This window comes from Mastomys coucha, chromosome X (genome assembly GCF_008632895.1).
Source record: "Mastomys coucha isolate ucsf_1 chromosome X, UCSF_Mcou_1, whole genome shotgun sequence".
NCBI lineage: Eukaryota > Metazoa > Chordata > Mammalia > Rodentia > Muridae > Mastomys > Mastomys coucha.
The window spans coordinates 84,955,113-84,982,401 of record NC_045030.1 but is presented as its reverse complement, the minus strand read 5'-3'; the positions used below and the strand labels follow the sequence as shown (position 1 = coordinate 84,982,401).

The following is a 27,289-nucleotide window of genomic DNA, read 5'->3' as shown; positions in this document are numbered from 1 at the left end:
TCCCTTCCAAAAATCCCCTGTTCCCTCCCTCCTCCCCCTGCTCATCAACCCACCCTCTACTTCTTTCTGGCCCTGGCATTCCCCTGCACTGGGGCATAGAACCTGCACTGGACCAAGGGCCTCTCCTCCATTGATGACCAACTAGTTTATCCTCAGCTACATATTCATCTAAAATGATGAGTCCCATCATGCGTACTCTTTTGTTGGTGGTATAGTCCCTGGGAGCTCTGAGGGTACTGGTTAGTTTATATTGTTGTTCCTCCTAAGGGGCTATAAACCTCTTCAGCTCCTTGTGTTCTTTCTCTAGCTCCTCCACTGGGGACCCTGTCACAATTGCTCTGTAGTACTGCTTAAAGTCAGGGATTGTGATTCCACCAGAAATAATTTTATTGTTGAGAAGAGTTTTTGCTATCCTAGGATCTTGGTTATTCCAGATAAATTTGCAAATTGCCCTTTCCAATTCTCTGAAGAATTGATTTGGAATTTTGATGGTTATTGTATTGAATCTATATATTGCTTTTTGGCAAGATGGCCATTACAACCACTCTGCAAATCAGTTTGGCAGTTCCTCAGGAAATTAGACACAGTACTACTTAAAGACCCAACTATACTATTCCTGGGCATATACCTAGAAAATGCTTCAACATGTAATAAAGACACATGTTCTACTATGTTCATAGCAGTCTTATTTATAATAGACAGTAGCTGGAAAGAATCCAAATGTCCCTCAACAGAGGAATGGATACAGAAAATGTAGTACATTTACACAATCGAGTATGACACAGATATTAAAAACAATGAATTTATGAAATTCTTAGGAAAATGGATAGATCTGGAGAATATCATTCTGAGTCAGGTAACCCAATCACAAAAGAACACACATGGTATGCATTCACTGATAAGTGGATATTAGCCCAGAAGCTCAGGAATATCCAAGATACAATCCACAAACCCCAAGAAACTCAAGAAGGAAGACCAAAGTGTGGATTCTTTGATACTTCTTATAAGGGGGAACCAAATACCCATGGAAGGAGTTGCAGAGAGAAAGTGTAGAGCAGAGACTGAAGGAAGGACAATCCAGAGACTGCCCCACCTGGGAATCCTTCCCATATACAATCACCAAACCTAGACACTATTGTGGATGCCAGCAAGTGCTTGCTGACAGGAGCCTGATATAGCTATCTCCTAAAAAGCTCTGCCAGTGTCTGACAAATACAGAAGTAGAAGGCTCATAGCCATCCATTGGTTTGAACATAGGGTCCTCAATAAAGGAGCTAGAGAAAGGACCCAAGGAGCTAAAGGTGTTTGTAGCCCCATAGGAGGAACAACAATATGAACTAACCAGTACACCCAGAGCTCCCAGGAACTAAACCACCAACCAAAGAGTACACATGGTGGGACTCATGGTTCCAGCTGCATATGTAGCAGAGGATGGCCTAGTTGGTCATCAATGCGAGGAGAGGACCTTGGTCCTATGAAGTGTCTATGCCCCAGTGTAGGGGAATGCCAGGGCCAGGAAGCAGTAGGGGTGGATTGGGGAGCAGGAGCAGGAAGTAGGGAATAGGGTTTTTTGTTTTTTGTTTTTGGAGGAGACCCAGGGAAAGGGGATATCATTTGAAATGTAAATAAAGAAAATATGTAAATAAAGAAAATATCTAATAAAAAAAAAAAGGGGGGAAAAACAATCCGTACAGTGAAAGAGTTAAATAGGAAAGTAGAAGGTTCTCTATCTCAACCCAGTCTCCAAAGGAGGTTTAGAGGGAGGTGGTGTCTGTCTCTCAGAACCTAACTTTATTAACCATTATCTGCAGATAAGGATAAAGTTTACTTAGAGTGCTCCAGACCTCACTCAGTATATTCTATGGAAAAGAAATTAATGGACCTAGTGTCTTTCTCTCAAGATGCATGTAGTTCAAACCCAGTGATGAGGTGAGGAATGAATTAGTATTCTCTTCTTTCCAGTCTTTGCTGATGAAGAGGGTAGGAAGCAACTAGAATCTGTCTCTCAGAATATAAATTACTCTACCTCTAACTACTCAGCTAACAAGATAATCAATGAACTAGTGTGTTCTCTACCTCTATATATACAATGGAAAAGGCGTGGAAGAAAACAGCTAGTTTCTAACTCTCAACATCTATGTCTTAACTCTCATCTCTCATGATCTATGTTATAGAGGTAAAGCTCCTCTAATGTAGTAACTATCATTTCTCAGCATTTCTATCATAATAACATTGATCTTTCCTAAAATAAGGATAGGCCTGGTATAGTTTGTTATACATTATTTTCAATTCTATGGGAAAGTGCTTGAGGAAACTAGAGTCATTCTTACAGAATCCATGTTCTTAATCTTTCTAAAGAAGAGATTAGGAATGATATACTTCGCTTTGCACCTCAATCTCTCCAGAAGTAACTAGTGTCTATTTCAAAATCTTTTTCCATCTAATTCTGTATTTCTAACAGAGAAGGGTAAAAGTATACTAGTGTGTTCTCCTTCTCAGTGTGTCCAATGGCAGATGCACGGAAGAAGCTTATCACTGTCTTTCAGAATCCATGTCATCATAACCACATTTGTCTTATTGAAAAATAAAGGGGGGGGGTAATCATGGCCTCTCCTGCTCAGTATTCAACTCAGGAAGATTGGAAGAAGCTATCATCTTTCAAAAATTCATGTTCTCTTAAACTTACTATGCCCTACTCATAAGGATGAGAATGATTTCATGTGGTCTATACTTTAGTATATCCTATGAAGGAAGATAGAAGAGGATTGCTGTCTTTCTCTTTGAACCCCTGCAATCCTATCCTTGATCTGTCCTACATAGGAATCAGAGGTACTCTTCAATTGAGTCTTTCCTACAGAGGAGGCTTATAGAGATCTAGTGTCTGTCTCTCAGAATCCGTGTTGTCTTAACTTGATGTGAATTAGGAGGAGGATAAGAGTAAGGCACAATGCCCTTTCCCTCCATCTCTCCTTGTAGGGAGCTACCATCTCTCGAAGTGAATCTTTGTAACATGATATTCATGAAAACAGAATAGGAATGAACTGGAGCCCTTTCACACTCACTTTCCACAAGAGGATTAGTGGAAGTTAGTATTTATCTCTCAGAATTCATCTATTGCTTATTTGATCTCTCTACTTCAATAGGTACTTTGAAGAAAAGGTACTTTCAATAGAACTACTGTGCTTTCTGCTTGTGTTAGTCAGGGATTCCATTGCTGTGAGAACACACCATGACCAAATGAGGCCAATTTAATTGGGGCTGGATTAAACCTTCAAAGGATCAGTCCATTATCATACTGGCAGGAAGCATGGAAGAATCCAGGCAAACATAGAGCTGGAGGAGCCAAAAGTTCTCTATCTTGATATAAAGAAGGCCAGGAAAAGATTGGTGTCAGCAGGCAGCTAGGAGGAAGCTTTCCTCTGCTATCGATTGGAGAAGACTTCCAAAGCCCTCTTCCACAGTGACAAAATTCCTCCAAGGCCATACCCCCTAACAGTGTCACTACATATGGACCAAGCATATTCAAACCACCACATTTCACTCTCTGGTCCACATAGGCTTGTTGAAACACATGAGTCTACTGTGGCCATACCTAGCCCTAGCATAAAGCAAAATATTTTTAGTTCACCTTCAAAAATACCCGTAGTTTATCATAGTTTTATTAATGTTTAAAAGTCCAAAGTTTGAACTCTCTTCTGAAATTTATACAGTCTCTTATCTGCAATCCCCTGTAAAATGTAAAATAAAAAAGCAGATCACCTACTTCAAATGTATAATGGCACAGGATATACATTATAACTCCAAAGCATCATAGCGATGAAATACTGGACCAAAGCAAGAACAAAAATCAGCTGGACAAACTCCAAACTCTGCTTCTCCACATCTGATATCAAAGCCCTTTTCAGATCACTAACTTCTTTAAGTCTTATTGAATACTATTGACAGATATGTCATTCAGCAACAACAAATTTCATTCTCTTGGATTTTTTCCACTCTGTTATCAGCTTTCCTCTATAGGTACTCCATAGCTTTTATAACTCTAATATCTTGAGGTATCCAAGGCAACTTCAACTTTACAGCTTCTTGTTCCAAAGTCTAGGATCAACACATGAACTTCTGGACTCATCTAAAGTGCTTGGGTTAAATACCAGCTCTGCCCTCTGTAATACTCCAATGTCTTACCATTCCATTCTGCTACTGATTTCTTGTTTTTTGTTTGTTTGTTTGTTTTGTTTTGTGGTCATACTACATTTTTGGCGTCTACAACATGTTGGGGATTCTCAATGGAACTAATGGCTATTGGACTTCACCAACAGCCTCTCATAAGTTTGCTTCATGGTGCCAAGTTTCAGCTGCTCTACATGATCACTTCATCTTTTCAAAACCAGTACCACCTGAGTGATTTTTATACATTATCTAATCCAACTGCAGCATGAAGTATTACCTTATCTATCTCTGGAACACAACTTAGTTCTTCTCCCAGAAAACACTTCCCAGAATATTTCACCTTACTGGTGCTGATCTCTTCTTAATCACTGCCAGTATCATAGCTATGTCTACCAGAATCAAATATCACAGTAGTCCTTTCTATTCTTTACTCTAAAGACAGACCCATATGAGCAAAGTTTCCAAGTTCTGATGCTTGCTGTATCTAGAACACTAGAATATGGCCCCCTTGATATAGTATATCCTTCACTAACTAAACTTGGCTGTTCTAGAATTGCTACGTAGACCAGGCTGGCCTTGAACTCAAAGATCTACTTGCTTCTGTCTCCTTGGATTAAACATATGTAGCACCACACATGGGCCTAATCTTTTCGTGGCCACCATGCCTTAAGATATGAATCAAAAGTCTGTGTCTTCTAGCCACAAGCTCTGGATCACAGGTGTGCTCCTTTCTCCCATTTCTGGATTGTACTTCATTTCAGGTTATAAGTCCAAATGAAAACAATTACCAGGTAATAATGCCTAATATGATATAACTATCCCTTGATCAACTGCAAAAGCATAAACAATAAGCTTAGCTGGGGGAGGAGAGAGGATCTTGCCCTGAGGTCACCACTCCCTTAATCTGTTTATCTCCTTGGACAAAAGATTTAGCTCCATTCTACTTCCTGGTATTACTTGCTTTATTCTTTCAACCATACATTTTATGTTTTTCTAAGCTTGCTACACTTGATCAAACATACTTCATGAAAGCAAACCACAGCACAGAGTCTAAAGTGGATTGTTTTGAGACTTCCTTTGTTAATGCAATTAATCTGAGTCTCTTCACCCTAGCCCCAGGCAGACTCTTCAGACAAGGGCAAAAAGCAGCCACATCCATCATCAAATATCACAGAGCATACTAGACCCACATCTAGGCCACCTGCTAAAATTCTTCTCCTCTGAAATCTCTAGAGCCAGGATCCCACAAATCAAATCACCCTCATCACCTATGTTTTCCATGTTCCTATTAGGATGCTCCATTAAGCACTACTTAAAGCATTCCACTGATTTCTCATGTCCCAAAATCCACATTCCTTCAAATAAAAGCATGGCCAGGCCTGTGAAAATAATACTCCAGTTCCTGGTACCAACTTTTGTCTTAGTTAGGGTTTCTATTGATATGAAGAGACACTATGACCAAGGCAACTTTTATAAGTGTCAGTATGTAATTGGAGGATGAGTCCATTATTATCCCAGCAGGAAGCATGGCAGCATCCAGGCAAACTTAGGTCTCTGGGAGCCAAAATTTCTACATCTTAATCCAAATGCAGCCAGGAAAAGACTGGTATCATCAGGAAGTTAGGAAGAAGCTCTCTTTTGCAGTGCGCTGGGTAGAGCCTGAACATTGAAGGAGCCCTCTAAAACCCACTCGCAGAGTGACACACTTCCTCTAACAAGCCCACAACTTCTAACACTGACACTACCTATGGGCCAAGCATATTCAAACCACTACACTACCTAAGTATGTCCTAAAGACTTGGCATGGAGAGTATTGATTTATGTATTTTTAGTATCCATGTCATTCTAACTGATTTATGCTACAGAGAAAGTTAGGAGACAGTTAGTATGGTTTCTATCTCAATATGATCAGCAGAAGTACCTGGAGGTGTCTAGTGTCTGCTGTGTGAATCCATTTCCTATTATTCTTGGTCTATCCTACTGATACATTTAGGAATGCACAAGTGTGCTCTCTGTCCTACAGAAGAGTATTTGAAGGAGTTAATTTTTGCCTCTCAGAGTCCATATTGTGCTAACTTTTATCTATTGTATGGAAAACATTAGGAGTGAACATATATGTTCACTATATCAATCTGACGTATGAAGGGAGCTTCAAGGGAGATAGGGTCTATCTTTTAGAACCCATATTGTATTAACCTTGATCTTTCTTATGGATAGGGTTTAGAGTAAACTAGTGAGTTCTCAGTCTCAGTATATTCTATTGAGCAGACTAGGAGGGACTTAATGCTTGCCTAACATAAACCTTGTTTGATAGCCATAATATCTCCTAGAGATAGAAATAGAACTGACCTAGAATGTTCTGTACCTCAGGATATCCTATTAAAAAGAGATGGAGGAAACTAGTGTCTGTCTTTCAGAATGTATGCAGTTTAAACTTGACCTGTACAATACAGGAGATTAGCAGTGAACTACTATGCTCTTGACTCCAATCTATCCTAACAAGAAAGATTAGTGGAAGCTCAGGCCTGCCTCTCAGCATACATGTCATTCTCACTCTGTTCAAAAAACAAAAAAAAAAAAAAGAAGTAAAAGATGAAACTGGAATATTCCCCACCTAGGTCTACATGGTGGAGAAATCTTAGATAAAGTTAGTCTATCCATCAGAATCCATGTTGTCTTAACCTTGATCTTCCCTACCAAAGAGGATAGGATAAAACAATTGGCTCTAAAACTTACTCTGTCCTGCAGAAAAGGCTTGAAAAAATGCTAGCTTCATTCTCTCTGAAAGCATGCAAAGCTTTGCACAGAGTCTACGCAACACAGGAGGCTAGGAATGAACTAATGTGCTCTCTCCATGTCTCTCCTAATGACCATTATAGGAAGAATCTGTTTCTCAGAATCCATCTCCTTCTAACTATATCTGTCCAACAAAGGAGGGAAAGAGTACAGTAGTGTGTTCTCTTCCCCATGTTGTTTTAACTTGATATGGAAGAATATAGAAGAGAACTAAAGTGTTCTCTACCTTAGTCTACCCTGCTGAGGAGGCTTAGACTATGTCTCTCAGAATCCATGATGTCCGAAACCTTGGTCTATCCTGAGGATAATTTTTCAAAAAATACTAGTGTGATCTCTATGTCAGGCTTTCCCTATACTGTAGACTAGGAGGAACTTCTGTCTCTCAAAATTCCAGCTCCCCTAAATTTGATCTATTTTACAGAGGAAGGTTTTTAAAAATTTTTTATTAACTATTTTACTTATTTACATTTCAAATATTGTCCCTCCCTTCCTCCCCTCTATGCACCCCAACCCTATTTCCTTCCCCTATGCTCCCTCACCCACTCAGCCACTGTGGCCTCACCCCTCTTGCATCCCCCTTCTCTAGGGCATCAAGCTTCCACAAGACCAACTACCTCCTATCCCTCTGATGCCAGATAAAGCAGTCCTCTGTTGCATATGTATCTGGAGCTATGGGTTCCTCCACATATACTCTTTAGTTAGTGGTTTAGTCCCTGGAAGCTATGAAAGATCTGGTTAGTTGATACTGTTATTCTTCCTATGGGGTTGCAATCCCCTTCAGCTCCTTTAGTCCTTCCCCTAACTCTTCCATTGTTTTGATTGAACTAGTCTACTCTCTCACTCATTCTTTACTATGAATGAGCCCTATAGGGATCTAATATCCTATAGTATCCTATAGATCTAGTATACTATAGGGATCTAGGATCATAGAATATAGATACTTTTCTAATCTTGATCAGTTCTAGATATGTGTAAAAGAGCTGGAGCGAACTAGTTTCTGTTTTGCATAATCCAAGTCTTTCTCTTTATACCATAGAGGAGGTAAGGAGTGAACTAGTGTTCTTTTCAACACAATCTGTTCTATAGGAGGCTTTGATATGTCCTGCAGTTAAATTTCAGAGTGCACCAAACTGTTATCTCAAACAGGGTCTACCATACCAAAGAGGCTTGGTGAGAACTAGTATTTGTTTCTAAAAGATTATGTTGTCTTAGACTTTATCTGTTATATTGAGAGGGCAGAAATGAGTATGCTCTCTACCTCAGCCTGTTGTATAGAGGAAACTTGCAGCAAACTAAAGTTTGTCTCTTAGAATCTAAATTGCACTTACTTTTTTTCTACTGAAGAGGTTAGAGGAAGGATGTTCTCTACACTTAAGTCTGTATGTACTACAGAGGATGCAAGGGGGCTATCATCTGTGTCTGAGGGTTTTCATCATTCTAACTTTCCCTGTTCCACAAAGGAGGCTTAGAGTGAAGCCAAAGTATGCTTTGGAAAGCTTAGTATGCTTTCCAGTTCAGTGTGTCCAGTGGAGTAGATTTGGAAGAAGCAAGCTATTTCTCTCAAAATTGGTGTTACTGTACCCAAGGAGGATGTTAAGAGAGGTGTAAATTCCACCTCAGAGAAACCTACTGAGGAGACTTGGAGGGAGCTAGCTTCTCTATCAAAATCTGTTTTGTTTTAATTTTGATTTGTCCTACACAAAGATGAGTGTTTGTTATCATCTATACCTCCATATATCCTGTGGAAGAAGGCAGTGGAGAGTCCATGCTGTCCTGTCCTTGATCTTTCCTACATAGGAAGTCAGAATGAAGTAGTAGTATGCTCTCCAACTCAGCCTACACTATGACAGGGGCTTTTACAGAGCTATCATATGTCTCTCAGAGTCCATGTTGCCTTAATTTGAATTATGAAGGAGGACAGAAGTAAACAAGTATGCTCTCCATCTCAGTCTATCCTTTCGAGGAGTTTTGTAGGGAGCTAGTGTCTGTCCCTTTGAACCAATGACATATAACATTTACTGAAAAGGAGAATAGGAATAAACTAGTGCACTCTCACCCTCAGTCTGCCCACAGTAGGATTGGTAAGAAATAGAGTCTGTCTCTGAGAATTCATGTGTTTTCCTTCCTTGATCTCTCCAGCGCAAGAGGTTAGGATTTAAGTACTGTGCTCTCCACCTGAATATGTCTTATAGAGTAGCCTTGGAGTGAACTGTTTTCTGTGTTTCCTTAATTGGACTCTCGTAGAAAGATTATAGGAATTACATAGTGAGCTGTCCACCTCAGTCTATAACATGGGAGAAATAACAAGAGGCAAGTAGCATTCGCCCCACATTCCATGCAGTTATAGCATTGATTCTTCCTTGGGAGATTAGTGAGATAATATGCTCTCTACTCATGTCTATCCTGCTGAGTAGTGTTTGGTGTAGTTTCTCACATTCATGATTCTTCCTGTCGAAATAGTGATCTGTCCTATAGACAAAGTTATGAGTGTAGTAGTGTTCACTCTCCCTGTCTCTTCAATATTGATAAATCTTGGAGGGACCCAAGGTAATTTTCTCAGAAATCTCATCCTAAAAGACATTAGAAATGAACTAATGTGCAATCTACCTTATTCTTTCTTACCAAAGTGGCTTGGAGAATACTAATATCTATTTCTCAGAATGCCTTTTGTACTAAATTGGATCAGTCTTACAGTTAAGAATAGGAGTGACATACTGTGCTCTCTACCTCAATCTGTCCTATGATGGAGAATTGGGGAGGTAGTATCTATCAGAATCCTTGTTATTTAAATCTTGATTGGGCCTATACAAGGGGTTAGAAGTAAACTAGTGTGCCCTCCACCTTGGTCATTCCAACAGAGAAGGCATGGATGGAGTTTCTATGGCTTCTAGAATATATCTCATCTAAACCTTGGTTAGTTTTATGGAGGAAGTTAAGAGTAACTAGCTTATTCTATATCTAAGTATGTCCTATGGAGGAGGCTGGAGGGGGTGCTATATCTCCCTTTTAGAGTCCCTTTTGTCCAGTTGTTTATATGTCCTACTGATAAGGTTACAAATGAACTAATGTGCTCTTTATCTTAGCCAGTTCTACAGAGAATGCTTGGAGGGAGATCTATTGTGTATTTTCAAAATCCATATCATGTTGGCTTTGATATATCCTTCTGAGTAGGATAGAAGCGAAGATCTGTCAATTCAGTCCTGTTCAGATTTGAGGGGGACTAGAATGTATCTCACAGGGTCCATTTTGTTCTAACTTGAACTTTGCTATGGAAGAGCTTAGAAATGAACTAATGCGTTCTCAACCTCAGTATATTATATGAAGGAGGTGGAGGAAAGGTAGTGTTGTTTTCTCAGTTTCCACACTTTCCTGAAACTTAATCTGTCCTATGGAGGAGGTTAGGAGTAAACTATTGTGTTCTCTACTTCAGTCTATACTACTAAGGATATTTGGAGGAAGCCTGTCATTTTTTCTCAGAATTCCAGTTGCCTTAATGTTGATCTCTCCAACAGATATGGATACAAGTGACCTACCATATTCTTCTTTTCAGTGTGTCCTACAGAGTAGGACTGTATGAAGCTAACGTGTCTCTCAGAATCTCTCTCACTTGAACATTGATGTGTACTACAGAGGAATAAAAATAAACTAATGTACCCTAAACATGAGTCTGTCATACACTGGAAGAAGCTACTGAATATGTTTCAGAATCCATGGTATTCTAACTTTGGTCTATCCAATTAAGGAGGATAGGAATTAACTAGTGTGCCTTCCAAACCAGTCTGTCCTACAAAGAAGGCTTGGTGGAAGCTAGAGTATCTTACTGTACTAACTTGATTTAGTCTACTGAGCATTTTAGGAGGGAAATAGTGTGCTCTCTATCTCAGTCTGCCCTACAGGGGAGCTCAGATGTACCTTGTGTTGTTCTCTCAGAATCTATGCTGTCTTAAATTGGATCTTTCCTATACATAAATTGAGGGGCTAACTAGTGTGTTATCCACCTCAGTCCATCCTATATAGGTGGCATCTGGGAAGTTTTTACCTGTATCTCTGAATCCATGACCCCAAGCTGATCTGTCCCAATGTAAATAAAGGGTATCCTAGTATGTTGTGTGTATAGTCTCTTCTAGAGAGAAGGCAGGATGGTAGCTAGTATCTTTCTGTCAGAATCTATAATTTAATATCCTGGCTCTGTTCTACTACAGGGGATATGAATGAACTAAATTGCATTCCAATTTAGCATGTCACAAAGAAGATACTTTGAAAGAGGTAGTGAATGTGTCTCAGACTACATGACATACAACACTTGTTATAAACTACAAAAGAGCTTAGGCTGACTAAATGTGCCCACAATGTTATTATGTCCTTTGGAGGAGGCATTAAGGGAATTAGTGTCTGTCTCAAACAATCCATATAGCCCTTTATTTGAGCTGTTCTATGGAAAATTTTAGGAGTGAACTTGTATGTTCTCCATCCCTGTCTGTCTTAAAGATAAGGCATGCAAAGAGTCTCAACATCCAAGTTCTGAAGATGCAGGTTAAGAGTTATTATTGTGATCTCCACCTCAGTGAAACCTCTGAAGAAATCTTGTGGAGAACTAGTTTCCATCTCGCAGAACCCATGCTATCCTAACTTGATCTGTAATAAAAAGGAGAAAATAGTGTGAACTAGTTACATTCTCAAAGTCAGTCTGTATTACCAAGGAAGATTGAGGAAAGATCATGTCTGATCCCCAGAATTTATGTTGTGATAACACTGATCTGTCTAACAGAAGAGGATGGGAATGACTCCTATGCCAACACCTCAGTATAGTCTTACTTAGAAGGCCTGGGAAGAGCTTGTGACTCTCTCTCACAATCCATGTCACCCTAACTTGATCTATCCTGTGAAGAAGGTTCAGCATGAGCTACTGTATTCTGAAACTCAGTCTGTACTAACGAGCAGGCTCAGAGGGAGCTAGTGTCTATTGCTTAGACTTCATGTGGACTTAAACTTAATTGATCCTATGGTTATCTTTAAAAGTAAGTGAGTGTGTTCTTCAGTCTGTGCTATGCTAGGGGTTTGGAGGTAGCTGATGCATGTCTCTCAGAATCCATGTTGTCAAAAATTGATCTGTTATTTGGTGAAGGAGAGGAGTTAACTAGTGTTTATTATACTACAGTCTGTCTTACACAGGAGGCATGGCATAAGCCAGCATTTGTCTCTCAAAACTCATGTTGTGCTAACTCTGAACTGTCCTACAAAGGGGGCTGCAATAAACTAATGTGTGTTTCTCTTCATTATGTTCTTGGAGTGTGCTTGGGGGGAGTTATCTGTCTCTAAATATGCATGTCATCAGAATCATGATCTATCCTAAGGAGGAGGTTAGGCATGAGCAAATGTGTTCTGTACATCTGTTGACCCTACAGAATATTCATAAAGAAGACTTGCCTATCTCTCATAACGCATATTTCCCAAATGTTGATTGGATCTATGGATGAAATTATGAATGAACTCTAATGAATTTCACCTTATTCTGGATAACCAAGGAAGCTGGAGTGGGGAGCATGGGTTGGCTTAGTCTATGTCTCAGAATTCATGTGTTCCTAATGTAATCTCTATTCTGAAGGAAGAAATGTGTAAACTAGTGTGCTATCCAACTCTGTCCAACAAAATAAGGAATAGAGGACCTACTGTCTACCTCTCATTATCTACATTGTTCTTATTTGATATGCCCTACAGGAGTGTTTAGGAGTCAGTAAACTTGCTATCCACTTCAATCTTAAGTTTATAAGCTAATTAGTATGTTATGTATGTCAGTCTAGTCCACTAATATGGCTTGAAGATATCTAGCATCTGTGTCTCTCACTCTATGTTTCCTTAACCTAGGACAGTCCTAAAGAAAAGGGCAGGGTGGAAATAGTGTGCTCTGCAACTTAGTCTGTCTTATATCCTGACTGAGGATATGTGGTGGGAGTTGATGTGTGTCTCTCAAAATCCATATAGTTATAACCTGTATCTATCCCATGACTAAGTATAGAAGTAATACAGCATGATCTATACCTCAGTATATTATATGGAGAAAAACTTCTGTTGAGCTTGTGTCTGTCTGTCAGATGGATGTCATCCTAAACTCGACCAGCATTAGAAAGAAGGTTAGGAGTAAACTAATATATATGCCACACCTCAGTTTTCCCTACCAAGGAAGCTTAAAGGGGATAGTGTCTATGTCTCATAATTTATGTTGCCTCAATATTCACCTGTAATATAGGAAAGGACAGGAGTGAGCTAGGGTGCTCTATACATTTGTCTATCCTATATAGGAGGATTGATGGGAGATAGTGTCTGAATCCATGAATATATATTGTGATATCTTTGATTTATATTACTGATAAAATGAGAAGTAAACTAGTATGAACTTCAAGTCACCCTGTCTTACCTAAGGGGATTGTAGGAAGCTAGTGTCTATATTCCAGAGTAAATTGTGTCCTAACCTTAACTGACTGAGTATAGGAAATAAGAGTGAACTATTGTGCTCTCCATATAAATGTGTCTACAAAGTAGACCTGATTTCTGTCTCCCTGCTGCCTTCTTATTATCCATATACTCCTAACTTGATATGAGCTACAGGGGAAGTTTGGAATGAGATAGTGTGAACTACATCTCAGTATTCCAAAGGAAGAGCCTGAAGAGAGCTAGTGTCTGCCTCTCAGGATCCATAACCTACTATCCTTGACCTGTTCTACACACACATGTAAGAGTAAACTAGCATGCTTTCTACATCAGTCTGTTAAAGGAGTAGAGTTTCTCTCACAGAATCATGTTTTTCTAACCTTCATCTATTGTATGAATAAGGGATGGAGAAAAATGATGTGCTCTTAACATCAGTCTGACATAGGGAGGGGCTTTGGAAACAGCTACTGACTTCTCGCGGAATCCTTACCATCTAAATCTTATGAGCACATTGGAGGAAGATAGGTGTGATCAAGTATGCTCTGCAAGTGAGACAGGCCTACAGTATAGGCTTGGAAAGTGTTGGCTCTCAATGTGTATGTTGTCCTAATATTGATTTTTCTCAAGGATGACTTTAGCAGTGAAGTAAGTACTCTCTATCAGTCTTTCCTAATTTGGAAACATGGAAGGACTTTTGACCTTTCAGCACTAATGTAGTGCTAACCTTGGTCTGTCTGATAAAGGAGATTAGGAATGAAGTTGTGTGCTATGCATTTCAGTCTGTCCTAATGAGTCATCTTGGAGAGTTAGTTTGTCTCTGAATCCTGGTTGTCCTATATTTTGTCTGTCCTACAGATAAGGTAACATTCAGTCCTCCTGAGTCTGTCCTTCTAAAGAGTCTTGGAGGGACCTGTTGTCTGTCTCCTACAATCTATGGTTTCCTAACCTTGATTTGTATTACTGAAGAGGATAGAAGTGAATTTTCATGCTCTTCATTTCAGTCTGTCCTAAAAAGGCAGTTGGCAGAGCTAGAGTCTGCTTCTTAAAAACTATGTGAAACGAGGTCTGACTGTTCTCTGAAGGAGAATACAAGGAAACTAGTATGTTCTTCACCTCAGTGTATCCTATGGAGGAATCTGGTAGGCATTGGTTTCTGTCTCACAGAATCCATGTTTTCTTAACATGGATCTTTCTTATAAGTAAAAGAGCAGCTTAGGTATAAACTACTATGATCACCATTTCAGTCTCTCTTACCAGAGAGGCTTCTGATTTTCTACATTTTGACATGTCCTATAGATAAGAGTTTGAGTAAAGTAGAGCATAGTCCCAGTCTATCCTGTGTCCTATTGATCTTGTAGGGTCCTTGGGTCTGACTCTTAGAATTCTAGTTGACCTAAGCCTTATATGTCCTTCTGACAAGAACAGGGGTGAACATTTGTAGTTGCCTCATCAGTATACCCTATGGAGGATCTAATGACTCACTCTCATAAACCATTTTGTGCTAATCTTGATCTTTCCAATGGATAAGTTTAAGAGTAAATTAGTGTGCACTCTACCTCATTCTGTCCGACTGAAATATCTTGGTGGGGTCTCTCTCTCTCTCTCTCTCTCTCTCTCTCTCTCTCTCTCTCTCTCTCTCTCTCTCTCTCTCTCTCTCTCTCTCTCTCTCTCTCTCTCTCTCTCTCTCTCTGAATCCCTCCTTTCTTTGAATAGATCTCTTCAATATCAGGGAAGAACTACTGTGATCTCCACCTAAGAATGCCTGATGGATGGGGCTTGGGAGCAGGTAGTGTCTTTCTCTGAGATTCCTTGTTGTTTTAACTTGATCTGTCCTATGGAGAATCATAGTAGTGACTTAGTGTGCCCCTTCAATCTGCCCTACTAAGGAGGGCTAGGTGGAGAATGTTTTTCTCTCACAGAATCCATAATCTCCTATTCATTTTCTGTCCTATGGAAGATAATAGATTGTATTAGTGTGTTTTCTACCTCAATCTTTAATATGGAGGAGGAAAAGCAGGAACATAGTGCCAATCTCAGAATTCATGTCACTCTAGCCTTGCTCTATTGTACATAGGAGCTTACAAGTATATTACTGTGCATTCTAATTAACTTTGTTCTACTAAAAAAGTCTTGGTGGAGCTGACATTCTCCCAGTATAATCCCTGTTGCCCTAACTTTGATCTGTCCTACAGTTCACCCCTGTTTGTCCAATCAAACCACCCTTGGAGGGAACTAGAATCTGTCTCTGAGAATCAATATTGTCTTAGGTATGAACAAGTGGGGTCTTCACCTCATTGTGCCCTACAGAGAAGGCTGGATGAGATCTACTATTTGTTTCTGAAAATCAATGTTGTACTAAAGTTATCCTGTCCTCCAGAGTTGTTTGTGAATGAGATAATGTGTTTTTCCTAATAGTCTGTTCTGCTGATAAGGTTTGGAAGAATCTACTGTCTATCTTTCAGAATCCATGTTGTCTTAACCTTGGCTATTCCTAGAAATTAGGATAGAAGTGACTTAATGTGATCTATATATGAGTATACTCTATGGAAAAGAGATGGATTCAGCTAGTGTCTCTCAGAATGCATATTATACTAAGCTTAATGACCCCTACCAAAGAGGATAAGAGAGAATTCCTGTACTATATACCATAGTCTGTCCAATAAAGGAGGCATGGGGTAAGCTCATGTCACTCTGTTGGAATCCATGTTGCACAAATCATGATCTGTCAAATACAGTAGGTTAGATATGAACTAAATTATTCTCTACTTCAACCTGTCAAACTGCAGAGAGCTTAAATTTATTATTTTCTCTGTTTCAGAATTCAGGCTGCTCTAACCGTATTTTTCACTGATAAGGTTAGGAGTTAACTAGTGTTCACTCCACCTCAGTCTGTCCTTAGGAGTCTTAGAGGTAGATAATGTCCATCCCTCAGATTCTATATTGTCCTAACCCTGATCTTCCCAAAGAAGAAAGTAAAAGTGAACTAGTAGAGTCTCATTTCATTTCTTCTTACAGAACTTGTATGGTGAAAACCAATGTTGGTTTCTGTGGATATATGTTGTGCTAAGCTTTTCCTGTCCTCTAAGTGAGATTAAAATGATCTAGTGCACTCTTAACCTCATTTATTCCTAGGAGAATGGCTTGATGTATGCTTGTATCTGTCTCTCAGAGTGTCTGATGTCTTAATATGACCTTTCCTACAGATAAGGATAAAACTGACATAGCATACTCCACTCCTCAAGAACTGTTAAAAAGAGCTGGAAAGAGCTAGTGTTTGTCTTTTATAATCCATGTTGTCTTTACTTGATCAATCCTACAGAAGTTAAAAATGAAATAACTTGCTCTACAGTTCAATGTGTATGCCAGAGAAGGATTAAAGGAAGCTAGTATCAGTCTCTCAGAATCTTTGCTATCCTAACCTCTGTTAGGCATGCTCACCAACTGTGTCTAATAGGTTAGGCTTTTATGAAGATAGTGCCTGTCTGTCAAAAATCTATGTTGTCATTATTTGATCTGTGCTATAGAGAAGTTAAAGAGGATCTTTGACTCAAACCATTCTACTGAGGAGGCATGGCCCTGGTAAGTGTCTGTCTTTCAGAATCTTTTCTTAACCTTAATCTTTCATATTAATGAGAAAATGATGAACTTAAGTGTGATCTATACCATAATACATCCTTTGAAAGAACTTCTTAGAGAGCTAACTTCTGTCTCTAAGAATCCATACAAATCTTTTCTTGGTCTGTCCTGCAGATGAGGAGTGTCCTATCATGTTCTAGTACACTGTGGAAAGGAGCTTGAGGAAACTAATGTTTCTCTCTTAGAATCTGTGATGTGCTAAGCTTGATGTATCCTACAAAGGAGATTCTTACAGAATTAGTTCCCCTCAAGCAGAATCTGTCCTATAGAGCAAACAAAGAGAGAACTCCAGTCATTCTCTCTGACTCTATATGCTATTAACCACGATTTGTACAGTGGAGGAGATTAGGTTTGAGCTGCTGAGCTCCCTATTTCTGTTTGTCACACTGAATAAAGATTTTTGGAGGAAATTAGTTTCTATCTCTCAGAATCCAGGCTGTCCTAACCTTAATCCCCATCATAGATTTGGTTGTAAATAAACTAATGTGAACTATACCTCAATCTGTCTTAAGGAAGAGTCTTAGAGTGATCTAATATCTATCCTTCAGAATCTATGCTGTCTTAAACTTGATCTGTACTACTAAAGAAGACATGGGTAATAGAGCACAAGGAAAATCATTGTCTGCTGCTGGAGACAGTCTAGAATAACCCCATATCCCACACTTGTCCATCTCTTTAGATTATGTCTTCCTCCTAAGTTTGCTCATTTCTACAGATGAGGTTAGGAGTGAATTACTGTGTTTTCTACCATAGTCTGCCCTACTCAGGAGGAACAGAGTCAGCTAATGTGTTAGTTTCTAATAATATAACACATGTAGTCTATGATCTGCCATATAGGTGAGATTTGGAGTGAACTAGTCTAGTCTCCATTTCAGTTTTTCCTTTTGGGGAGTCTAGGAGAGAATTAATTTGTTTCCCATAAAATCAAAGTTGTCCTATCCTTGAACTATTCTATGGGTAAGTTTAATACTGAATTAGATTACACTCCAGGTCACAGTGTGTATAGAAGTCTTTAAGGAATCAAGTGTCTGTCCCATAGAATCCATATTTTCCTCACGTTATCTGTCAAACTAATGATATGAGAAAACTAGTGTGATCTCCATCTCAATCTATTTTATAAAGGAGACTTTTTGGTTTTATTGCCTATATCTCAGAGGCAATGTTGAAATAAGGTTGATAAGTCCTCTGAAAGGAGGATATGAGTGAACTTGTGTGGATTTTACATTCATTTATCCTATGGAGGTTTGGTGGGAGCTAGGTCTTTTATAATCCATGTTTTCTTAACTTTCATCTGTGTTACAGATAGCAATGAGACTAACCAAGTTGCTCTATAGCACAGTCTATCATATGCAAAAGTACTATATGGAAATTTGTGCCTGACCCTAAGATTCTAATATAATAATCTTGATTTGTCCCACCAAAGCAGAAGTAAACTAGTGTGCTCAGTCCTTTCTATAGAAGAAGATGGTAGGGAGCTGGTATCTGTTAGATTCCTTGTCATCCTAACTTAATCTGCCCTACTGAGCATGTTAAATGTATAATAGTTTGTTCTCAAATACAGTCTGTCTTACATTTAATACCCCTAGAGTTCTAACCATAATTTTTTCCATGGTAGAGGTTAGGAATGAATTATTATAATATCGACATATATATGCAATCCAGGAATCCCTATCCTTCATTTGTATTATGAATAACGTTAGGATTTTATTAATGTGCATTAGCCCTCAGTGTGTCCTACAAAAATGTCTTAGATGGAGTTAGTGTCTGTTTCTCAATATCCATGAAATCCTTACCTTTATCTGTCCTAAAGAGAAAGATAGGAATGAACTAGTATTTTCTCTATCTCCCAAGCAGGTATGTACCATGAAGTAGTATTTTAGGGAGCTAATGTCTATTCTCAGAATCCATGTTGTCCAAACCCCAATATTTCCTACACACAAGGGTAGGAAAGAATTATTATGCTGTGTATGTCACTCTATTTTACAAGGATGCTTAGGGAAAGCTAATGTCTGTCTCTCACAATTCATGTCATTATATACTGATCTATACTGAATGGCAGAATAGGAGTGAACTAATATGCACTCAAACTCAGTCTATCTTACAACAGAGAATTGGTGGAAACTAATCCACATTTTTAATAACATGTGTTATCCTAACTTATTCATCCAATAGAATGTGTGAGCAGTGTTCTCTGATTTCCATCTGAGTATATTCTGCAGAGTAGGCTTGGAGAAAGCTAGCATCTATCTCTCAAAATCCATTTCATTCTATCTGCGATATGTTCTACTTAGGATGATTAGAATGAACTAGTGTGCTATCCACAGCTTAGAGGGAGCTATTGCCTATCTCTCAGTGTCCATGTCCTCTCAATCTTTACCTCTCCTAGAGATGAGTTAGAAATGAAGTAATGTCCACACTACCTGTCCATTTTAGTGATGATATTTGGTGGGAACTAGTGTTTGTCTCTCAGATCCCTTGTTGCCATACCCTTGATTTTTTGTGTGTATGAAGATATAAGTAAACCAGTGTGGTCCCTACCTTGTTCTGGCCTCTCAAGAATTCTTATATGAAGCTAGTGTTGCTCATCAGAAGCTGTATTTTCCTAGCTTGATAATTCCTATAGATTATATTAGGAGTGACCTAGTGGGCTCTCCAACTCAGTCTGTCCTGTGGAGGAATCTTGGAGGGATCTAGTTCTGTATCTCAGTATCCATGCCATCCTATTCTGGATCTGTACTATGGATGATGTTCAATAATGATGCCTGGGATATAACTGAAAATTGGTGTTAAGGAGAAGCATGGGCATATGCAATCTCAAATCAGTACTTTTTGGTCTCATTGACTACCCTTTCAATTGGCTATGACGAGCCTTCTCAAGAAGTTGGTTGAGAGAATCAAAGAGAATTTGGCAAAGTTCCAATAGTGCTTCTAACTTTCATTTTCACTCTGCTGATTGGGTCTACATTTTCCAAGATTAATTCAAGGTCACCACTGGCCAGATCATTAACTGTTCTTAATAGTAAAAAGAACATAATTATGCCTCACCATATTCAAAAAAGAAAAGAAAGAAAAGAAAAGAAACAAGTATCTTATGTTAATCATGATGTCTAGGAATTTTTCTCAATCTCTTCATGTTCCCCATGGAGTTACAGTAGAAGAAACTCAAGTGCCTAATTTCTGATCTCAAATTGGTAGATGGAAAGACTCCTAGAACACTAAAACTACAAAAACAGCCCTGGAAAGAGTGTACATTTATGTCTAAGTACATGATGAGGGCAGAGAAATCATCATTCTAGGTGATTCCTATGACATAACCTGACAAGGGTTCTTTGGATGGTTTCCTTTCCTACTTTCTTCACTTCATAAGGGTAAGACTTTCTCAACTTTTTTTTTTTAAACTCTACTCTTAGTAGGAATTATACTACTACAGATAGTCTCCCTTTTATGTTATAGATATTACTGCCATTAGATGACAAATTCAGAATATACTACTACCACCTTGCTGTGTCATATTCTGTGTCATTGTAATCAGTTGAGCTTTTACAAGGCAGCTGAGATCAACCCTTCTCTGCTGTACCCTGACTGTTGCCCTCCCTTCATCCCGCTTTGTCAGGTGGAAGTTGTTAAGAATAGTAACTGTTCCCAAGAACCTAATAGCAGTTAGGAAGATTTCAGTGGTTGAAATGAGAGACTAGGTGTTAGAGAGACTCCCTGGTATGCAGATAGAGAGAAGGGTCATGGCTAAGTAATAAAGGTAGCAAACTCACAAAATGGCTGGCATCTCTTTCACCCTCCTGAAGCAAGACAAAATCCTGACACTTCAAAACAAAGCCTTGTTGGCTTTTGTTTTCTGCTATCAAGCCTCTAGATAATGGACTGACTTCAAATGTTCAAGGCTAGATTTGCACATGTCAGCAACATTTGCTCATCAATTAACCGTCCTATCTGGGCTCTCTTAAATTAGGGGAAGCAAACTCGCTAGAGACTTTTCAGCCCCGGCCATTAGGAAGAGACTGGAATTTTCAAATTTGTGAATCTCCCCTCTGATTTGCATAAGGTCATTTACACTGAGTGCCTGCTGCTTGTGTGTGTTCTGCATCCTCAGTAAACACCTTCCTTCAGTTGCTGTTTCTGTTTGCTGTGTTTGTTACATGATGTGCTCAAAATTTTTCTTGCATTTTGACTCATTAACTGGAGATAGAACAAACCTGATCAAGGCCCATAGATTTTACCACTTTATGTATCACAACTATATTATAATCATATATAAAATTCTTAAAGTATAGATAAAATAAAATAATTACTTTTTAAAAACCAGTTACGTTAATTGTTGTCACATATGTATGTATGTGTGTATACATATATAGTGAGACACACTTCTAAATGAAAAAAACACAATATATCTAGTCCTTAATTACACACACACATACACCCACACATATGTTTTCAAGGCTGACTATTTGGTACTGAAAAATCTATACATATGTTCTTCCTCAGGCAACACTGTTATTCTTGTTCATAGCATTCCTTAGTTGCCTTTAGTTCTTTGTCTAGGCTGAAACCTCTAAAAGCTTTCTTCCTTTCATGTTAGCAAGACTATTGCTATCCTCCTTGTTCAGGTCATGTTTAGGTCATGAATTTGAAAGAAGGAAGAATACATGAGAGGGTTTTGAAGGAGGAAAGAAAAGGTGGAAGGGGCAATCATTTTTGTTGTTGATGTTGTTTTCAAGACAGGGTTTCTCTGTTTAGCCCTGGCTGTCCTGGGACACACTCTGTAGACTAGGCTGGCCTTGCACTCAGAAATCCACCTGTCTCTGTCTCTCAGGTGCTGGGATTAAAGGCATGCACCACCACTGCCTGGCTAGTGTTAATCATATTAATCTAAAACACTGAAAATTGGTTTTTAAATGTTTCATGTTGTGACCTTGAACAATATCTTTGCTGGCATGGAATGCCTTAGATTATGTACCTTTAAATTTTTGATAATCATGCTCTATTTTTTTTCAAATGCTGACAACTAAAATTATTCTTCAAATTGTCTTCTTGAAATCCCTTTAAGGCCATAATGACCTTTCTTTATCTCTATTATGATTCAATCTGTAAATATATCTCTAGGAATTAAATATTGTCTTTATTCCTTTTGGAGATTTCTGTCCCCTCAAAAAGCAGAATGGAGCAATAGAACCCTAAATTATCCAGTAAAAACCATGGACAGAATTAGTCTGAAGAGATGGCTCAGAGTTTAAGAATGCTTGCTTCTTTTTCAGAGGACCTAAATTTTATTCCCTGTACCTGTGCTGAGGTGCTCACAATTGCTTGTAACTACATTTAAAAAAGGATCTAAAGTCCTCTTCTCGCCTCTGCAGGCACCTACACATATAGCACATACAATCTGACAGATACAAACAAACACACATAAGTAAAAAGTATAAGAATAAAACTAATTATATCACATATATTATATTTATATAATATATACATAAAATCCCACAATTATTATATGATTATTTATCTATCTCTGTATCTATCTCTGTATCTATCTATCTATCTATCTATCTATCTATCTATCTATCTATCTATCTATCACTCTTTCTATATATCACCTGGAAGACAGTGCTACTAAGCACTTTCAGAAGTTCACTTAGGTCCCTATGTAGCTCTAACCCTAACCCTTTCTAAAGTACTTCATGACTAACCATTTTGTATTCAGACCTATTTGTAAATTATTGCATATAATCTCTAAGTTGTCTCCAGATTCAACAAATTACAATGGTCTATCGATCATATGTGTTATAAAGATTTCAAGTCCATTCAGAAATAAGATAAAGACCTTCACTCAGATAATAACAAGTTCTGATCAGAATTTACAGGGATGGCCCTTAGGAACAACAATTAACTATCCTAGAAAGGTGTTAGAAAGGCCCTTTGCTATAGTTTTATATTCCCTTATAGTCATCAAGCTTCTAGAAATGTCCAACTTGATTAATTAATCTTGACTAAAACATATAAAGGATATTCTTCTGAAGAAATCCTCTCAAGGTCCCTTAGAAAAATCAACATATAAGTAATTAAATAATTATATTCTAAATTTATTTAGGATTTCAATTCTAGTAGATGACTGTCCCATAACTAGATAGATATTAACAGGCTTAAAGGTTATAAGCATGGATCCTCCCTCATAATCAGCAGCTTATGAATGCAGAAACTGAAATTTCATGGCTTTGGTCAATGAATTGGTTCTGGATCTGAATCTACCTTTTGCCCTTGGTTGAGACTGTCAAGAAGATTAAAATCCCATTATCTTGTTTGAGCTTTCTTGTATACAAGGAAGATATGTCCTTGTCTTTCCTTTAGGAAGAGTCAATTCAAATGGCTCTGTCAATAGCTTTAGTAAGATAATGAACTTCAGAAGAAAAGCTATCTGTTCTAGGAACTTTTAAGAAAGAGTATAATGCTTACCTGAAAAATATAGGTTGGCACAATTGTCATTTTGGCCAATATCTATTCTCTCCCCTCTAAAATTTGTCCTATAAGATGGTCTCACTGACCATTGCTGACTCTAAGCTCATGAAAATCTTTTCCTCCACAAATTGCCTCTTTGAGCACTGCCTGTTTTTATCTTTGGGTGTACCTCATTTTATTCTACAATAAATTCAAAGCAAAAGGAGAAATCAGTAATGTAAAGTAATGTAATGGATAACTTTTTCTTAAATCACATCCCACTGCAGAAAAGAAAGAAATTAGCATGAAAATTAAATTGCAGTTTTAAGGGGATTATGATTTAATGTTCTTATTTCACGAACACTTCTTATCAGTTATCATTTTTTGTTTTTTTAGAAAAGTGGAACCTGGCTTCCTTTCACCTTTGCTGTAGTGGACATTTTGTTTTAACGTAAACTTTTTAATTTCAAAGGTTTCTCTGCTCTATATTAAACACATTCCTCTGTTCTATATAGCTTAGTCACTCAATTATTGAAATCAGGACACTGAATGACATTCCTCAGAGTGTCAATGACAATTGCCTTGGAACAAAAAGTCCAACAATGATTTTTTTTCTTTAGTTAAACAGTATTAACATCTGTCAGAGACAAAGAGACAGATGATTCATGAAGAAGCATTAAGCAACTGTGAGGAACATCTTGAACACTAAACATGCAATGTATAAAGACACAGTTATTGATGGCTCATTTAGTACCATGGGGGAGAATACACAAATGCAGATACACTGTGGCTGAGAAAGTTTGTGTAAGGGACAGGACAATCTAGAAGTTTCCCTGTATTACTTATAAATATATTCAGAAATCATAAAAATGGTAATTAGCAACTATGGTGCATGAACATGCTTCCAAGAACGCTCCTACTTGAAAAGAAAATATTAAAGAGCCAACAAGGAACACATAACCCAATCCTCAATATTTTTGCTTATCTGCAAATGTGTACATGAAGAGCAAGATCAATATTTGTTCAGGCCCTTCATGTGGCTGCATAAATGAGCACGAACTTGTGAGGCAGAATCAATAGCTCTATCCTGTCTTACTTGACTGTACCAAAGCTGGGAATTTTTTCTTTTGTTGTACTTATAAAAACCAATGTGTTTACTTTGTTAAATGTGCAGACTGGGGCCAGTCAGCCTTCATTCTATAGTCAAGTTTGCTAAGGCACTCACCTGGAAACCCAGTCTGGATGGGGCTAATTAAGCCCAGCTGGAGCATGACACCTGACAAAGATGCTTACTTTGAGTTTGCCCTTCAGGTTAGCCTTACCACAAGAAAAAAATTATATTCTGAGCTTCTCAGGAAGCAAGAGCGGCATAGAAAAATGGTACACTTGGTGAGAAATAAAAGGAAACAGTGAAAAGATAAATATAAGTGATAAAAGATGCCCCCTGCATGGAGATTCAGGGAAGATTAAGTCCAGTGGCATTTATAAAAAATAAAATGAAACAAAAAATTTGACTAAATGTATTTTAAAAAGAAATACAGTTAATGATAAGACTAAAGCAGATGTTTCTTGGAGGAAATATTACATGATATAGCATATGTAGAGTGGTGCTGTATTGTTTATACATATTGTATTGTATTTGTCTAATGTATTCTACATATAATTTTGCATCTGTATATATGCATCTCTCTCTCATATATATATATATATATATGTATATATATACATATATATATATATATATATATATGCATCTTTCCCATATGGTTTTGATTTTAGTTAAGCTATTATAAATTAAATTATTAAACTTCATTATCCAAAAAAAGTAAACAACTATTTCAGCATCATATGAACTATAACACTGTCTAGACTATAGTAAAAGCTGTTTGGTTTACTATGATACACTGTTCTTTCTGTGGAGGTCCAGAGATAAGCTGTTCCTTGATTCACAGAAATGGCTTTGCTTTTATACAGCAATTGTTTCTTTTGATGCTCCAAGCACTGAGTTATAGAACTAACTATAACCTTCCTTTTTCCATGGTTGCTAAGATATCTGTGGTCTGTTTTAATATTGACTAGAAAAAAAAATCCAGAACATCTTGTTTGCTATGCAAGCTTCTGTTTCATATGGCATATGTTCCCAGTACATTATTTATCTGAAGATGGTGATCTTAATAAAACCACTTACATAAAATTTGGAACAAACTTTAGCTCTATAATCTAGGCACAGATCATTACATTTTTTATTAAAACCAATACTTATGAGCAAAGTTATGAAATTATCTAGCTGTTAGAAGTCTCAGTATAAAATGGGCCAATTTCTCTTCCTCCCTCAATCATAGCCATATATAACTTAAAAATTAGAAAAATCTTTGTCATTACTCTGAGAGCAGAGACAAGAGGATCACAAGTTTAAGCCTACCCTACCTAGAGAGACACTGTCTCAAATAAAGAAGCAAATACTTAAAAATATGTTTAGTCTATTTCATTGGATACTTAGATTGATATTGTTAACACCTTGAGGCCTAGTAGAGTGGCCACATTGCAATAAAATACATCATCACTGTCTAAATCAATGCTTAGAAAATTAAATCTCAAAATAATTGTACCTGTGACTATGGATGAGAGCATTCAAAGCCAACCCATCCGACCAGCTGGAGGTAAAGTTGATGACGTTAACCTGTGAATAATTACGTGTTGACTGTCGAACCCAGCTCAGAAGAATCTTTTCGCTGTTGGTTTGCTGCAATCCAGCCATGATAGTTTTCATCACATTTTTGACCTATATGTTAAAAGAACTTTAGTAAGAGAACAAATTCCCCAAACAAGTATCCATCATGCTTTAATAAGAATGCACTTAGAATTCAGGGATAAATGGTGGGAATATTGGGGTCAATAAGTGATTAGAAGTGATATATTTTATCGAGTCAGAATTGACTCTAATTGGTTAAGAATCATCCCTAGACTAAACTACTTTTTTGAGAACTGACTATACTAAACTACTATTTGAGACTTGGTCTTTTTCTTTTAGATTTCAATAGGCTAGAAAAGGGAGGGCACAAAATATTAGACTTATTTATAGTCAATAAATGCTAAATTACCAATGTTTACAAAGAGAAAATGTTTGTTTATAATAATAAAAAATTTCTTCAGCAGTTTTTATTTTTGTGTATGTTTATATGCCTGTACACACACACATGTATCAGTAATAATAATAAAATAAAATAGACTATCAGTTTGGGAGTCAGGAGGAACACAGTAGGGGCTGGAAGGAACAAAGTGAGGGAAAAGTGATGTAATTCTAGTTCAATTAAAATTTTAAAGAAAATTTTTGTTTATGAAGCACATTGTTTGTTGCTTTGTTATTAACTTACTTCATGAAATTCAGCACATTTCCTAACTTTTTAAACAGTAGATTACTTATCTCCACAAAGATCGCTGCCTTAATAATCAAAAATACCAGCAAAATTAAAATAAAACAGATTCATTTCAGAAAGCTATATTGACTACTTTTATATCAACTTGACACAAGCTGAACTCATCATCTGAGTGGAGAAAAACTCAATGCAGAGATGTCTCCATAAGATGCATCCATAGGCAAAAGCCTCAAGGGCATTTGATTTGCATTGGTTCAGTCCCTTGTGGGTGTGGCCACCCTGGGCTGATGGTCCAGAATTCTACAGGAAAGGGGATAACATTTGAAATGTAAATAAAGAAAATATCTAATAAAAAAGTTTGGAATACAGGAAGACCAATCCACATTCCACAAGGAACTCAAGAAGAAGGAAGACCAAAAGGTGAACATTTCATTCCTTCTTAA

The 27,289-nt window shown here is 37.8% G+C and overlaps 1 protein-coding gene across 1 annotated transcript in view; it reads right to left on the bottom strand.

Annotated features, from left to right (window-relative positions):
* Dmd (dystrophin) overlaps positions 1–27,289 on the bottom strand; it is a 2,056,279-nt gene that overhangs the window by 1,641,531 nt on the left and 387,459 nt on the right. Inside the window, exon 6 of the mRNA XM_031364700.1 lies at positions 26,079–26,251. Within this exon, the coding sequence (XP_031220560.1) occupies positions 26,079–26,251 (173 nt within the window). The remainder of the gene's footprint in view (positions 1–26,078; positions 26,252–27,289) is intronic.